A 17926-nucleotide genomic window follows, 5' to 3' on the forward strand; every position below is an offset into this window, starting at 1 on the left:
GCGTCATGTCCAGCTGCCTTGTTCCCTGGTAACTTATTAATTACTTGTCGGATGTCATCCTCAGTTACATCACATAAATCAAAATTATTGGTAACAGTACAGGGTGCATTTAAATTCTGCATATGAGTAGGGAACTTCCTCGCAAGGCTGAGACCAATATTAGTAAAGTAATCGTTAAAGTTGTCGGCCACTTCACGAGTTGGATTATCAGGTGTAATGCGTTCTTTGCTACCCATGCCAGTGACGTCTTTAACAATCTGCCATATTTTCTTCGTGTTACCATCATTTTTTTTCACTAGGTTGGTATAGTAGCACTTCTTGGATTTTCTTATCATTGCTACTGACTTGTTTCTGTAAAGCTTAAAATTTTGATGGTAGTATTCATTGCTCCTGTTATTTTTCCATTTGTCGTAGTAAAAATCTTTCAGCTTCAAAACCTCAAGTATATTTCTATTCATCCATGGACATATGGCATGGTCATAATTTCGGCGTGTAACTATGTGTTACAGACAGGGCGTCGCATAAGCATATATTATGGGAATGCCCCAACTTGTCAACAAGTTCTCCTGGGGTCCTCCGAGAGCGGTGGCGGCTAGTGCTGCTCAGCTCGGAGATCCAAAGCCAAAAAATGGGCTACCCAGCAAGCCAGGGAGGCTATACGCAGGCAAGGTCTCCTGGTACCTACCTGTGTGGTCTATCCCGGACCACAAACATGCCGGATCCGGAAAGAAAGTTTATTCATTCATTCTACACAATAACCCGTCGCACAAATGGGCGCGTCGCTTCCTCGAAAAGCTGGGGTATCTGGACAAAAAAAAAATCCTAATTGTCCGCCCACACTGGGAAGATCACTGAAGGAAATGCTTCGATCCCGCTACAAGCAAAACGCAAAGCTTTGTGTTGCGCTGTTCTACAACTCTCCATTAAAAAGCACACCGTAGTGTGGCAAGCCCGAATAGTACTGATTAAGTACAGTGCCGTCCGTGTCTTCATGGAGCGCGCGAGTGGTCGTGTCTGCCCTGAGGGGCGATGTCTGCCAGTGGCTGCAGGGGGCGAGGCCATGTGGGCATGCGCAGCTTAAAGGAACACTAAAGTCAAATAACAATTTACGCCAGAGTGAATCAACGACAGACTTACCGAGAAATTGAGATAAATGCACAAGAACACAAGCGCCGCAGTAGGACATTTTCAAAATGATCCCGATGACATCAGACGGACCGCCTACAATTAATCACTAGTAATCGATCTAACTGCACTAAATAAAGAAGCTTTCGTGCATCAAGAGACGCAATAAAATGCTGATTGTTCGTTTCTGTTTGAATCATGTAAGAAACAACCGCCGGGCGTTACTACGGGGAACGGCGCGAGTGGTTCGAAAATTCAATTTTCGCGTGGTTACACGGGACACGTCGTGCCATCTAGCGGGGCGCAGTTGAAACAAACAAACAAAAACGTCTGCAGTCCCCAAGCCAATGGCGGGAAATTGATCAATGGCCGTTGTTGCTGCTGTGCTTCCCGCCGCTTTCGGTCTGCTGCTTCTAGCGCAGTGAAGCCGGGCAACGTTGTGCACGGCAACAGTGACGTGAATGAGTCCGGTCGGTCCGCTTCTTGAGGCGGGTAATTTGAAGTACGCTAACCCGATGCGGACCACTAAAACTTGACTTTATTTCAAAATACGCCTTTTCTTGGCACAAAAGTAACAGTACGAGGCTTTTGGACCGCTGTTTCAACAAAGTCGACTTAATAGTGGTCTTCAGTGGGCCTTTAACATCATCGATCATGCCACGACACCCATAACGCTTATGGACACATAACGGACGCATGCCCGTGAGCCCGTTAAAAAATCCCTGGTGGTCAAAATTTCCGGATCCCTCAACTATACGGTGTCTCTCATAATCATATGGTGGTCTTGGGACTTTACACCCCACATATCAGTCAATCAGATAACACACGCATGCATGATACTTTCGCTACGAAATGTGTGTGCTTACTGAATCCTCGGGATAGGTTTTGTTTTGACACTGTCATTCAAGGCGTCGTCATATTGAAGCAAATTTTAGTGTAGGTGCGCTTACTATACCTATACTCTAGATTTTACGTATACTTCACTCGCTGTTGACATCTGAAATGGCTGAAATTTGAAGCAAGTGACGTGAAAAACTGAAGTTATTCAATCCAAACCTCTGGTGCAGTGAGGCAGCGCCCTCGGGATATATGCGCACATCCGGGATACAAAAGCGCTTACTCACGTCACCGCTGGTTCAAAGCAGTGTGCGTACAGCCCGGCACATTTGTTTGGGCGCGCACGCAATCATCTCAAGGCGTCGCCCTGCGGAGCGAGGTGGACAGCTCGTGTGATCTAACAGTATACAGGCACTGTACACGTTCGTCTTTAGATTTAGCCCCATAGAAATAAGACTCGGCATAAGACCCGCGACCTCATGCTTCGCAGCGTAACGTCGTAGGCGCCAAGGTATACCAGGTGCGCGGCTGGTGAAAATGGTGCACGGAATGTATAAAAGTTGCATCGGGAGTTTTTCAGATGACCTGGAGTTTTCTCATTGACGCTAGTTTTCTCATTGACGCTTTTGCTCTCATTACAATATCTGATTTACAATATTGCCATCGTTCTGTACGTACATAAGACACGTCACATGTATGCGGATATATACAGGATGTTTTTTTATTGTTTTTCACCCCGTGATCATAAAACTATACGTACTTGGGTATGTTTGTATGCTACGAGAAGCTTGTGAAGTTGCATAATAAAGTTCTTTTACTGCAAAGCTGTGTAACTATTTTTTTTTATTTCATCATTATCATCATCTTCTTCTTGTTGTTTTTATTATTCTTATATTTTTTTCAGTTCCGGTCTGCATGACTCCCGGCAAACTATTCGTACCGTGCGCTACGCGCATATGCAGCTACAAACGCTGCATTGCGCATTGCTTTTATATGGCACAGCGCATGCAGCTTTGTGTAGCGCACGCGAAGCTTGGCGTCACCACTTATTGGTAATAGTTGGGTTTTAACGTCCCGAAACCACCATATTATCACGAGAGACGCCGTAGAGGAGAGATTCATAAATTTCAACCACCTGGGGTTGTTTTACGTGCACCTTAAGTACAGGGGGCGTCGAGCATTTTCGCCCACATCGAAAATGCGACCGCCCCGCGACAGGGATTTGGTCCCGCGACCTTCGGGTCAGCAGTCGAGCACCGTGGCGGGTGGCGTCAGCACTTGTACGACATGGTTGCGACGATGATTTCGAATTCACGCACGCACACAGGCACTCTCGTACACATACATACATACATACATACATACATACATACATACATACATACATACATACATACATACATACATACATATACATACATACATACATACATACATACATACATACATACATACATACATACATACATACATACATACATACATACATACATACATACATACATACATACATACATACATACATACATACACGCCCCGCCGCGGTGGTCTAGTGGCTAAGGTACTCGGCTGCTGACCCACAGGTTGCGGGATTGAATCCCGGCTGCGGCGGCTGCATTTCCGATGGAGGCGGAAATGTTGTAGGCCCGTGTGCTCAGATTTGGGTGCACGTTAAAGAACCCCAGGTGGTCGAAATTTCCGGAGCCCTCCACTACGGCGTCTCTCATAATCATATGGTGATATTGGGACGTTAAACCCCGCATATTATTATTATATTCGCGATTCTATCGTCGGCTGTTGTTGATGCCTGTGGCAATAAGTTTCCGACACTTTTCGTTCAAATTTTCATGACCCATGAATTTGACCATGGGCTCTCGAGATAACGTGCTTCAGACTCTGCAGGTTGAGTGACGTTTCGCTAACACAATTAATACCCCGTTTCTTTATGTGAGAAATTTTCCAAGCTAACTTGCTTTCACTTCTTTCCAGGATCGTAATCTGCGTGAAACATGGTGTGCATCCACAAGAAGTGACATGCGCGCGCCGCCCTTATTGCGCACCGCCCTGAGCGTGTTCCCTCGCTCGATCATTGACGCAGCTCTCCGTGGGGGGCCAACATAGCTATTTCCGCACGATAGGGGTATTTCGTAAACCACTCCAGTTTCACACTACGTGAACGGTCGTGTATGCTTCTTTTTGCAGCCTCTCGGCTGTTGAGCAGGACTTCCAATGATGCGAGGGCACGACTTTTCCAGTTAGTTTGGGGCGGTGAACACCAGCTGTACAGCATGCCGACTCGCCACCTTTTTTTAGGTTGTGTGTAACCTTATGAATGTAAGATACCACCTGCGGCTGTTTTCTTTATCCTTTGGTGCTTCAGCGGGGCCTTTTTTTTTTAACCTTCTGCAGAAGGCATTCCGCAACCGCTTACAAAGCTGATAAAAGTGATAATAGCTGTAAAAGTGCAGCACTGTTCCTGGTGTATATGTGCAACAGTGCCACGTGGTTTGGTTGAGCACGAAAGTCGGAAAACGCTTCTTATGATCTTGCAGCATTGACTTTCCGTGACGTGAAATTACATCGAGTTCTTAATCGCTGTGTACAGATTCGCTCGAAAGTTCCTTTCAACTACGTCCGCACCCCGTGGATGTCCCATTGTGTGCAACGGTGTATCATCCACTTCTTTTTTTCTTCGGCTTTTACATTTTAGTGGTCACTCTGCTGCGCATAGTTCACGTACAGTCATTGCTCACCGCCACTCTCTCTCTCCTTAAGAAGCTGTTCGTGCAGCCCATTCGGTTGCAATAGAAATGAAGGAAAAATATTGGAAACACATAAATACGTATAATTAAAGCTAACGAAACTAGGTAGGGTTATTCTTACAAAATGTTCTGAGTACAAAAAAGAAAAGTAAAGGTGCACAAGTGAAGATGCATATGAGACAAGTGCTTGTCCCTTGTGTATCTTTCTTACGTGCTGTGTTTTTCTTGCGGTAGTTAATTTTTTTTTGTCATTACGCTCACAAAAAGTTCTGTTAAAGGTTATTCTTGTTTAAACCGTGCTCAAAAAGAAGAAAGCAGCAAAAAAAAAAAAAACTCCCAGGGTCCCTACGGCGACTCGAAGGCGAACGCCATCTGCTTTTTCTTCTTCGCAGAAGATGTATTAATCTGTGTCCCCCGCTCTATGCTTCTGACAGCTTTTTCAACTTAACTGGCTTTACATGGCTTCCCAAATCGGAGGCATTGCAAGCATTATGTTCCTCACCTGGCTTTTAATTGCCTCCGTGATCGGTCCACTTCTGACCACTGACAGCACGCCATGTGATGGTGTCATCATATGACGTCACTCCATGGTAACGTCATGGCGTCACACATTTTCATGATATGTGACGTCGTATTGACGTCATCATGGTGAAGCCATCGCGTGAAGATACTTTAGATCATTCGCCTTGACGCCGCCGACGCGGCACGTCTACGTTCAATTTTCCGCGTTTGATGTGGCGTCTAAGAAATGATGCGCACATTAAGATGTGATAGAAGGTCAGTTGGGAAGGGGGGGGGGCAAAAGGACAGCGCAGCATAAAAGAGCTATTATCTCCTTTAATACCGTGGTGACCAGCCGTGTCGTAATCGTAGTCTGTCTGAATGTCATCTTTCCTTTTCTGAATCCTCGGCGTTGACTTGCATAGCCGGTCTACGCTGTAGGGTTGTGTTGGCTCGAGTGGATTGGCCTCGTCCACTCTAGCCAATTTAATTAGTTTCCCGTAAAAATACCGTATCGTTTATTATTCAGGCCTTGACCGTATGGACTCTGGTGTTACCGCCTGCAGCGCTCTTGGGAGACCGCGTACATGATAGAGGCGCAGTGCCGCTGCTGTCAGGCCGCCGTGCACTGCAGCGTTGCTCTCGATTGATCTTTGTGGCCACACGGACGGCGGAGTTGTTGCATTACAGCGGTAGATTACACTCGAATTCGCATTGTAGCTGAAATTTGGAAGGGGGACACTAAAGACAAGTAATGAGTGATGTGTGTGTCTGAAATAACGTTCTTTCTTTTCTGCGCTCTTTCCTATTCCGGAGCCCTTCACTACGGCGTCTCTGGTCACACAAGTAAGCACAGGATCAAGAGTGCATATTTTCAATGTTTGGTGTCCCATGGGAAACTGTTTTTAGAGCGCACTCCCACATCACAATATGGAACGATTATATGTTTTTTTTTTCTTATGGAGGCTATTAGCAAGTAATTTTAGATTAGCTAGCTGCTGGTAAACTAGCTTCACAGCATGAAAAACGGATGCCAGAAGTGTTCCTTAAGAACGCGTGGTTCACCATTCAATTGAGCTCCCATGAGTTTGCACAAAGTGTAGGCGTCTTTCGCGAAAATGCCGGTGTAAGACTTCGTATCCATTGATGACATATGAAAATATGTGGCCCAGGCTGCTCTTCTCTTGTCCTCCAAGCCGCCCGCATTTCTTCTAATGGCCAAACCATAGTAATTTTGAAGCGTGTGAATGAAACAATCAATAAGACGTCCCCGGCCAGATATCGATTTCCCGTCAGAAAGTTTGATGCCTCTGCTTTCGCAGCGGGCACGTTCAAAGTGAGCAGCGAGGCGCATTCTCCTTTGAATGTGTCCACTGCGCTCCAGCTTGCAAACTGCAACCCGTCCGTCCTGCTTTGCTACGTAAGGAAGGGGGGTGTTGCAGCCCTCCACACAGGTTTTGAAATACGTCATTTTTAGACAAAAAAAAATAGTCTCCCTGAGACATACAAATGACTGATTCTGGTTAAGAAAAAAAAAACGTAGATTTCAAAATGCCCAAAAGAAAAACAAAAGTCCTTTCTTTTCTATAACTGTACCTGTCCTGTCTCCTTGAGCTATAATTATAATGTCCGTTAGTTAACGTCTTGCACAACGCCGCGCTAAAGCTCGGGCTCTAATAGGTGCCAGAAACCCATATTTATGACTGGTGTGTTAAGAATGGTTGTCTGTGTAGTAGCACGCTCTGCTTTATCTTTTTAATGAATAATTTTAGTACAGAACTGACAGAAATCACTTTTGAAGAGGAAAATTTTGCTGAGTTACTATATGCTGTATATAATAGAAAAGTCGTCACATAAAGGCTATTCGCGAAACCGCCAAGTCACAGCCACAGAGTTATCCGAACGGATATCACGTGCTGTATTGGGGCATGTTTCTGGTTATTACTTTTGTTTATCGCTGACCCATCCTAACATTTGCTTGTTTTGTGGTAATACGTATCGATCGCGCGGAATATCAATACCTCGTGAAACGATGTCGCTTAACAACACTATACGTTCGCATCTCGATGTTTGACGCTTCTCCTTTTGAATTTTCATTGTTTTCATAACTAGTATTATTATTTTGTTTGTTTTATTCAGAACAATGCCATTGGCATCATTCAACATGGGTGTATAACGCGGAGCTGACCTATTGACCTACAGTCCATGTTTCTAAGCAGGAGTAGGCGCCGTCGACATATTCAGGCGCTTGCGGTGCGTATATAGCTCCGCCCAAGCTCACCACAGCCCGGGATCACGTGACAGCAGCTGCTAAGCTGCTCTAGCGACGCGCTATGCTCGGAGGTAGCTTTGCAGCCGCTATGCCAGCTGTCACGTGATCACATAGTGTAGTGGCGAGCATAATGCTGGGTGGACCCGACGCACAAACATGGAATCTGGTCTATACCGGTGCAATGCGCACCCGCGACACGTGCATACACGTCGTCTGCGTGGAAAGTACGTACGAATCTCAATCGCTAGCGCTAACCACGTTGACGAGGTCACCTCCACGGCTCGCAGTGAACAGTGTACAACCGACTGGTCCAGTGACCTCCCGAGAACAATGCCGGTGCCGGGCCACTGCTGCCTTGAGTCCTGCCTTCCGCACTGGTGCCTGCGGAGGCTGCCGGGTCGCCGGTCTCGGTCCCGATCAACGATTCCCTACCACATGCATGTAAGCGCGAAAGCATACAGAGCTTTAAAGGGCTGCTTAATGGTCGAGCCGATTTCTTATTTCATGAAGGACCTTATTACGAATTAAAAAAAAAGCGCGGCATTTCATGAGAGGAGGGGGGGGGGGGGTAGTGATTCTCAAATGGGAAAAATGAAAAGTGAGCCCCCCAATTGTCTGCATCAAAGTGTGACACCTCAGATCACAGTGGAAGGGATAAGGAGGAATCAAAAGAGATAGAGAAGTAAAGATTAAGAGAAAAGTAAAATATTGGGTGACTGAGAAGTCCGTGGACGGCGCTCCGATGGACGAGCGTTTGTCGAAGAGAGGACATCGCGGACAAGAGAACCATCAGCCACGAAATCCGCCGAGCGTCTCATTTCATAAGTCCAGAGGTACGAAATTACGGCATTACCTGTTGTTTACACGAGCACTGAATTAAGATGGACAAATGGATGCTGCGACAATTGTTTATTGTTTGCCTAGTTGGCATCTGCGTCGTGAGATGTAGGTGTCACAAATCCGATCGCTGACGGTTATACGGCTCCGGTAGACGGCAAACGCCACGTTTGCGCACAGACCGCGGCACTCTCTAACAAGTGTGAATAACGTCAAGATCTCGATGCAACGGCGCGATGCCTGCAGTGAATTATATGTAGTACGTACTGTGTTTTATACTATGAGTAGCTTCATTCTCGGGGTGTATATATTCCGGAGTGCACGGCTGGCTGCAGGCGCGTAGCCAGAAATTTTTTTCGGGTGGGGGTGGGGGGCACGATCTTGTTTTCGGGAGGGGCACCCCCTGAAAATGGCCATTTTCTGCTCTCCATGCTATGGCGAAAACAAATTTTGGAGGTAGAGGGGGCAGGTACCTGGTGTGCCACCCCCTGGCTGGCTGCGACTGAAGATGTAACCGTGTGCGTCTCGACTGCCAGCCGTGGTTCTCAGCCGCTCAGGCGACGCCGTTATCAAGGGTATTTCCAATGATTGCCGCGCGGGAAGGAAGCGCCTCTTTATCTCGGAGGCTTTTGTTCTGGCAGTACCGCTTCTCCCGGTAGTCTCGGGCTTTAGAAAGCGGCCACACACACAGCGCACGTTCATATCTTCTGGCTGGTGGTGAACAACCAAGCTGTGACAAATGTGGCGAACCACTTATGGTTCTCCACATCTTTGTCCAGTGCAACAAGTTGGATGGTATCAGAAAAAAAAAAAAGCTTTTTTTACTGCCCTACGGGCAGCAGTTTCCATTGCATCTTTCTATATTCATCAGTAGGGATGCGCTGTTTAAACAAGCGTTATTGTTCGCGTTTTTACAAGAAGTACATAGTTTTCACTCTATATTCCGACTTGACCCGTAGCACGACCTTCGTATGGAAATCGCTGCTGCGGCGGCCACGTAGACAGCACTGTTGAAGAGCCAGTAAACAGGCTCTGACTTTTTTTTTTTACACCCCACATACAAGCTCGGCAATTCGTAGATTAGACCGCAGCGATCACGTTTTCTGAATATTACAGCGCCGCGCAAAGCCTCTATTTCGAAAAACAATCCCGCGCATCTTTCCTACGCCTGAGCGGCCTCATTGCACGCGCAGTGACGTCAACTCGGCGACGTGACGTAGCACGCAGCTCGCCGAAGCAGCTCGCTGATTTGGTCTAAATCAGGTGTGAAAAAACAGTAGAAAAGTTATTGTTAGTTCCTGTTCACCGACAGCTACGAAACTGCCCCTTGTTTCCTGGCACTGCGGGGAAAGAACCAGCCTTGCAGTTGTCACGTGCACGTGTACACTCCTCGCTCAACTGCAGCGGCTGTGTGCACGTACGAACGTACTTCGCCGTTGACATGAGCAACACGGGTGAAAAGCGTTGCTCTGTCGTCGGCTGCAAATCGAGCGACTGAGCAGCGGAGAAGCGTCGGCAATGAATGCCTCACGAAGGGGCCCTGCGCGGAGCATGGCTAAAGCGAATTAGCCATCCAGCGACGTACGTCGGGGATCTGATCGTTTGTGGTCGACACTTCACACTTGACGCTTGCACGGTTGACCCGTGGCTGGTGCGGCAAACAGTAAACAAACAACCACGCTTCGCAGCAAGCGGAAGCGCGTTGCGACTGATCGAGTCGTCACCCCCGGAAAGGGGTGACGATCGAGTTCGCCGATGACGTCAATCGCTGACGTGTTGTGACTTGCCTTAGTGGGCGGAGTCATGACGATGAGTTACGCCTTTCCCTTCAAGTAAGAGAAAAGGGGGGTCAGGCGGCGCGAAAATTTGAAACCAGCTTAGACTGATCTAACCCCTATAACTTGCTTAATATAACACGTATTCGCAAAATTCTTGCGGCAGCGTGTTCGCAAAGAAAAACTGAACATATATCTCGTTTTAAACATTTGTGGATCTCAGGGCTGTTTACTGGCCCTTTAAGGGTAGGAACTTAATGATGGCATCCCACCGCTGCCACTGGTTGTTAAGGGCTCGAAGGTTGATGGCAGGTACGGCGTGTATTTTTAGGGTAGCAGGCTCCCCGCTGTCGTCCGCATAGCCGATCTTCGCCAGTGAGGGGACACGTTAAATGTTATAATGAAGGTTTATTTACATGATAGTTCAAAGATCGAACTGTACAGAGATTCAGCTACGTACAAAGATTAATTCAGTTCAGATTCTGCTCGCGATTATTAACCAAATGTCTTCGGCTTTTATAGCCCGCCGTCTCCTTACACGGAGGTCCGAAGAAGGCGGTGACCACTCTTGCCACCAATCAGGTGACGAAGTCTCAGTGGTCCACCCACCAGAAAGGGTGCAGATATTGCACCACTCGGCCGGGTGAAAAAGTCCAATGGTATAGCACGAGCGCACCACACAATGACGCACCCGGCCCACGCCTTGAAGGCACCGCAGAGCGAGGAGGTAGAGTCCGGAGAGGGAAAGTTGAGCTCCTCCTGGGAGATGGCCGCTGGCACGAACGTCAGCAGCGGTCTATGGCTGCTTTCAGCTATAGGCTTCGAGAACTCTCTCCAGAACTAGCTATAGGCTTCCAGAACTCACTTTGAGCATGAACTTTACCAATTAATAATCGAATTATTTCAATATTCTACGAATCGATTGCAGCAAAGTTTTTCTCGAATCCGCCAATGTGGAGTCATGATGGTTTCTCGCGCTTTTTAAAGGCCAACTCCGGCTATTTTTCGATCATGTCAAGGTAATGGTGTTTCTGTGTTCCTGAGACACTTTTGTCAGGAGCCCAAAGCTAAAATGCTCAGGAAATTTGAATATGATATTGTCGCGACGTGAAAATAACAGAATACAGGACGACGGTGCAACCAGAAAAAGCAAGGTCTGTATTAACAGAACAAAAGAGCAGCCCCTTCGACGTTGTCTTCCTCGGAGGAACCGTGGTTGCTGTCCACGCTCATCACATCGTCGTCCTCTGTCTTCTTGTCCGGCCTTTAGCCGTAACATTAGCCTCCCATTCCAGAAAGCATCGTCCCGATGCTTTATAATCAAAGTGGTTTGTACTCGTTGGAAACGCATGAGTTCATTCGGAGTAATAAGGCTTCATCCGAACCAAGTGCACAACTTCTGGAGCATACCTTCGACGCCTTAAAGAGTGTGCAGTATCAGGAACAACCTCATAATTAATGTCACTGAGACGTCGTAGAACTTTATAGGGCCCGAAGTATCGTCTTAACAGTTTTTGCTGAGAGGCCATGGCGCGGAATAGGAGTCCATATCCAAACTTTTTCTCCTGGCTCGTATGAGACTGGTCGGTGACGAAGGTTGTACCGTTTCGAATCGTAGTCATGCTGGCGACTAACACGTAGGCGTGCAAGTTGTTGGGCTTCTTCGGCAAGCTGGGTGATATAATCAGCATTCGTTTCGGCGTCTTCGCACGCGTGCGGCAGCATAGCATCCAGCATAGTGGTGACTTCACGACCATGAAGAAGGCAGAATGGCGTTGTTCTTGTTGTTTCTTGATGAGCCGAGTTATAGGCAAACGTGGCATACGGCAAGATCTCGTCCCAATTTTTTATGCTCCACATCGGCGCACATGCAGAGCGTATCCGCAAGTGTCTTGTTGAGACACTCCGTAAGACCATTCGCTTGCGGGCGGTACGCCGTTGTTCGCCGGTAGGATGCGCCACTAAGTCTTAAAACTGTCTGTAATAGTTCGGCTGCGAATGCAGTTCCCCTGTCAGTTATTACCACTGACGGAGCGCCATGCCTCAGCACCACATTCTCTACGAAAAAACTGGCTGCTTCACTTGTCGTGCCCCTCTCCAGAGTCTTGGTTTTGGTGTAACGCGTGAGGTAGTCGGTGGCTACTATAATCCGTCGGCGACCTGCCGATGAGGTTGGAAACGGGCCCGAAAGATCCATTCCGACTTGAGCGTATGGAGTAAGGGCCGTTCCATGCGCTTCCTGCACAGCCGCAACGCACGTGCCGGGACCCCTACATCACGCAAGCGGGGGACAAATTAGCCAATTGGCGACGCTCTTTCACCCTCTGCCGCGTCGCCGATTGGCTTATTTCTCCCCCGCTTGCGTGCGGTAGGGGTCGCGCCTTGTGCGTTGCGGCTGTGCGGGAAGTGCGTGGAACGGCCCTAACAGGCACGTCAATAGGACAGAGGAGGCCTGCTGATTTGATGGTTGAGACTTCTCTGCGCTAGCAATCAAGGCACGTCCGAACATGGTGTTGAACAGTCGCTGTTAGTCTTGGGCAGTATATATTTCTGCCTCACTCTGCACAGCGTACGCGTGTAACCCAAGTGGCCGGATGTTGGTTCATCGTGGCATGCCTGTAATACTTTGCTCCTTAGAGATGTTGGGACGACGAGTAAGTAGTCGTTTCCGTGTGGCGTGAAGTTCATCTTATACAGGACGTCGTTGCGCAAGCAAAATGACGAAAGCCCTTTCGCAAACAGTCTAGGTATAGCTGAAGCGCGACCCTCCAAAAAACGAATTATGGGTTCTAGTTCCGGGTCGTCTCGTTGCAGCTGCGTGACAGTAGCCGTGTTTACAACTCCGACAAAGGCTGTATCGTCATCTTCAGCCGTCACAGATTCGTATGGCGCACGAGAAAGGCAATCAGCGTCGGAATGTCGCTTCCCCGATCTGTTGACCACCGTCATGTCAAATTCTTCAAGTTTCAGGCTCCAGTGCACAAACCGCCCTAAAGGGTCTTTTAAATTCGTCAGCCAGCAGAGGAGTGATGGTCGCTGACAACATTAAAAGGACGACCATACAGATATGGGCGGAATTTTATAACCGCCCACACCACTGCAAGACACTCTTTTTCCGTGGTGGAATAATTTTCTTCTGCACGTGAGAGTTCTGCTCGCGCTAGCAATTACTCGTTCAGCGCCATCCTGCCACTGCACGAGTACAGCTCCTAGGCCGACATTGCTAGCGTTGGTGTGCACTGTTGCCGGGGCGTAATCATCAAAGTGTGCGAGAACTGTTGGCTTCCGAAGGCGTTGCCGCAGCCTGTCGAATGATTTTTGCTGTTCTTCATTCCATACGAATGCGACGTCTTCTCTGGTAAGGCGGGTCAACGGCGAGGCAATGCGCGAGTTCTCAATGAAGCGTTGGTAGTATGTACACAGTTCTGAAAATCGTCTGGCCGCCTTTTTGTCAGTTGGCGCTGGAAAATTCGCAACAGCCATTTTTTCAGGGTCAAGCCGCACACCTTCACTGCTGACAAGATGCCCCAGGAACAGAAGCTCTTCGAAGCCGAAGTGGCATTTTTCCGGCTTAACTGTTAGTCTGGCGGAACAGATTGCTTGAAATACTGAGTGCAGTCGCCTGACGTGTTCGTCGAATGTGGCAGAAAATACGATGACGTCATCAAAATACACTAAGCACGTCTGCCACTTGAGGCCTGATTTTATGGCGTCCATTAGCAGCTGAAACGTTGCCGGTGCTGAGCACAAGCCAAATGGAAGTACCTTAAATTAAAAAAAAAGGCCATCAGGTGTCACGAAGCTGTTTTCTCCCGGTCTCTTTCATCGACTTCCTACCGCTTAGATGTTGCAGCCGGTGAAATACTGGTGACACTTTGAGAATCCACCATCGGCGGAGAGGGGGCGAGCGTGTCGCCGGCGCAACTCTCCACCGGTTGCCGGTCAGCCTGCCGTGGTCGAGAGAAGCCTACTTCGAGCCGCTTCGAAGTTTTACGGTGCAATCGCTGACGATCGTACTCCGCCTCGTTCGGCGCTCGCCTTGTAGTTATTCATTTGACAGCTACGGTCGCAAGGCGCAGGAGACTGTTATTCATCCCAGCAGACTGTATTTTTTGTGAAACACATTCTTCGCCTCGCCGGCGGTCGGTGCTAGCTGGCAGAGCTTGCCACAGCGGCCGGCGCGCAGTGCGAGCTCGATACGATGCCGGCTTGATACCGACGGCATAGCGAGGCCTTCTTACCACTTGGATGTTACAGCCGGTGACACTTCGAGAAGCCACTATGTCACAGGTCCCGTTAATTCGGGAGGCGATCGCCGGGCTAATTCCAAGGGCCGAAGTATCGGCCCCCCGAACCGCACCACGAAAGCGGGGACAATTTAGAAGTGGTCCTATTTGGCGCGCCAGCAGACGCCGGCTGTGGTCCAAAGAACAAGTCAGAGCCGATAGTTGATAAACAAAACAAAATTATATTCTCGATAATGGCAGATAAAAACGATACACAAATATGCACACTCGACAATCGTTGAATATGATAGGATACCAATCAAACAACCTACTACACAGTACGATCAGCCACACTCGAAACAGCGGACACAAACAACAATCCGCTCTACAATGCAGTCACATGCATCGAACAACCAAGGCACTTAAAGACGAAAGAGTCCGAAAACTTATTGAGTCCAAAGTCCTGGGAACAAAAGACTGAATGATACTCTCACTCAAAATCCAGCGTTGTTGTCGTTCCGCTGCCCCCGAAGTTTCTCTTCCAGGAAACCTCGCGTCTTCACTTGGCCGCTCTCCAAACTTCAAAATTCTTCGCCGGAAACACGTCGGCTTCACACTCGCAGCTGTTGCCCCGCGTCTTCGCTCGATAGCGGTAGACACACACTCTTGCCTGTAGCTCAAGTCGTCACCCCTCAGGTGGAAATCCTCTTCTTCTCCTCCTTTGTCACGGAAGACAAAAGGCTTCGCCCACAAGGCGGAACACCCTACGCACTCTGGCGCATACTTTCTTCTTCTTCTCCTGCTTTGTCACTAAGGACAAAACCTTCACCGACAGGCGCGGCGGGATACCCTACGCACTCTGGCGTTAACTTCCTTCTGCTGATCTCCCATCTCCGCTGCTCGGTTAAATACCTTCCGCGCGAGATTCCAGAAAGTTCTCATTTCGTCGGCGCGATGTGCAGCGAAGGCTGTAGAGAGGGCGAGACAGTTCGAAGGTCGCCCGCGACGAATGACGCAACCCGGCATCACCCCGCCCCTTTCCATCTAGAACCACGGCCGGACTCGACGCTCCTTCCGCACGCTCCTTACGGCCTTCTCAATACCGGCGCCGCGCATATATTTTTTTCTGGCGCGTATAGGGCAGCACCACCTCACTGTAAGCTCCGCCGGCTCCCCGCATCGCCGACTGCGACTTTTCTTGACTGCGTTCGATGACCTCGGGTAAACAATGCATCAGACACTCAGGCACGCTGACTGCACTAGCGTAGCCATGGTTTATTGTTGCGTGCCGCTGTGTAAGTCACAGCAAGGAAAGACACCGGGTGTGTCGTACTACCAATTTCCTAGCGATGAGGAACTGTGTTCAAAGTGGAGGAAAAATGTTTCACGTGAAAACCTCGTCATCAATGACAAGTCCGCATCGACTGTAGTGTGCAGAAAACACTTCACGGAAAATGACTATGTTCCCGGATATCGTATCCGGAAACTGCGTCCAGGAGCCGTGCCCACGGTCTTCGATCGGTATCCTTCGTATATGGTCCCGGCTACGAAGAGGCCGCGTAAAGAACCTGCAGCGCGTGGCCCCTCGGCCACCTCGGCTCCTCGACAGCCGACGAAACGGAAAGCGGAGTCATCGCCGTCTACCTACGGGGAGTGGATACATCGTGAAGCTCGTCAGTGAGTTTGAGTGTGATGCTTGTGTTACGATGCTGACGACTACGAACAAAGCTGATTCTTTGTCTGATCTGTTGCACAGCCAGGACAAAAATGCACTCCACTACCCAAACCGTATGTTTTTGACACTGTTGGACAACATTGTTACTTTCTTTGAAAAAGCTGCTAGCAAACTTCCGCGTACAAAAGTGCATGAAGTGCTGCAACTTCTGGTTACCCCACACCTCGAACAATCACCCGTCCTCCTCTGCCCAGAGGGTGTAGACAGCAGCCACGCAAGGCGCATAGCTCGTTTAATTGCGGACAAATTCATCAGACTTCTTCTTGTTAACTACACCAAGATGGTGAGCGATAGAAATGAAAAACCACTTGGGTATGTGCACAAGCCGTCTAGAAATATTTCAGACTGTGATGAGTATGTCATGGAGGTTCGCTTTATTTGTACCATGCATTTGTGTTTGTGTTAATTTGTATTGCTAGCGTGGGTTTGAAAGAAAAAGGTATTTGTGCTCACCTCGCACAGAAATAGTTTTTTTATTTAAGTTCTAGTCCACCTTACGACAAAATAAATATTGCTTTTTCTCTCTGAATTTTGTGCGCTGTAATGGATTACTGTTGCTTGTGACAACACGCGTGTGCGAAAATCCGGGAAAGCTGCCGGAATGGTTGCGACTGGGTAAGCGGTGCTCTCAGAGGTCGACTATACCATTTTAACCTCATCACATGCAACGACCGAGCTGTATTGTGTGGATAAAACGTTCATCTTCAAGAATTCAGGCGCCGCAGTTGGTTCTGTTCCTCGTACTCAGCGCTGTTATGATGGCCATAGCGCTGTGGCGCGCACACTGCGCCCGTGAACGTGCTCGGAGGCGGCGGAGCATGATGATGATGATGATGATTAAAGGCCTCCCCTTTGAATCGGGGTGACGGCATGCGCCATCTAGCCTACCTTAATAGTTCGAGTTTAAATTCTGTCCCTCAACTCGGACGTCTTTTTAATTTTGCCCAGCCGCTACTCTTGGCTGGGATGTTATTTTATCGACTTCTCTGCTTTTCCTCCACCAATACTCCAGCCGCTGCTTAGTAATACCTACTGCTGACCAGTTAATGCTTCCATCAACCGCGAAGCCTAGCGCCTCAGGAAGTGTGACCTTCCCCCCATTTCTATCCGGCTGAATCTTTTGACATTCCATGACTAGCAACAGTGGTCTAGCAGCGCCACCCCGAACTTGCGGCGGCAGGCAGCAAAACGCCCCAATGCTAGGGTGCCAATGCGAAGGCCGTAAGGGGAGCGCCGGAGAAGGAGTCGAGTCCGGCCGTGCTAGAACATTCCAGTTTCTCGGGCGCCGATGAGAGGAGGTTCGTCGGCGAACCCACGCTTCCGAGGGGAGAAGGACGCGCGCCCGGGGAGTCTTTTGACGCTTGTTTTCTTTTTTTTATCGTTGACTTCTCGGCGCTTCGTCGCGAGAATTTGGCGGCGCGCCCGTTTTTGAGCGCTCGTTTTGTTACATCGGCGGAGACGGGGCGAGCGCGTAGTCGGCGCAACTCTCACACCGGTAGCCGGCCAGCCTGCCGTAGTCGAGCGAAGCCTACTTCAGACCGCTTCGAAGTTTTTGACGGTAAAACTCCAGGAGCAGCCGCTGACGGTCGTAACAGCTTACTTTTGCTACTATTAAATTATTCTTCGAAGTTTTTGTTACTCGGCCCTTTGAAGCGTGGCATTCACGGCGTTTCGTTGAGAAATCGGACCGATGTGCGGTGTGGTTTAACGGTGCGAAATATATTGAAATGTTCACAGTAAATACCAACCGGTCGTTGCAATTCTTCGCTGCACTTATAATTTCGTTGCCTGTTGACAGATGCTCACATGGTTAGCCACACGAAGCACCCGTGTTTCACACCGACGTGCAAACATAT

General features: G+C 48.7%; 1 protein-coding gene across 2 annotated transcripts in view; it reads left to right on the forward strand.

Moving 5' to 3' along the window:
* The window catches only part of LOC119161031 (uncharacterized), a 69354-nt gene that overhangs the window by 30489 nt on the left and 20939 nt on the right, over positions 1 to 17926 (forward strand). Inside the window, exon 2 of one of the 2 annotated variants that reach the window (XM_075880062.1) lies at positions 7785 to 7938. The exons of the other annotated variant lie outside the window; for it this stretch is intronic. Within the exon in view, the coding sequence (XP_075736177.1) occupies positions 7828 to 7938 (111 nt within the window). The 5' untranslated portion in view covers positions 7785 to 7827. The remainder of the gene's footprint in view (positions 1 to 7784; positions 7939 to 17926) is intronic. 2 annotated transcript variants of the gene reach the window in all.

This window comes from Rhipicephalus microplus, chromosome X, assembly GCF_043290135.1.
Source record: "Rhipicephalus microplus isolate Deutch F79 chromosome X, USDA_Rmic, whole genome shotgun sequence".
Taxonomy (NCBI): Eukaryota; Metazoa; Arthropoda; class Arachnida; order Ixodida; family Ixodidae; genus Rhipicephalus; species Rhipicephalus microplus.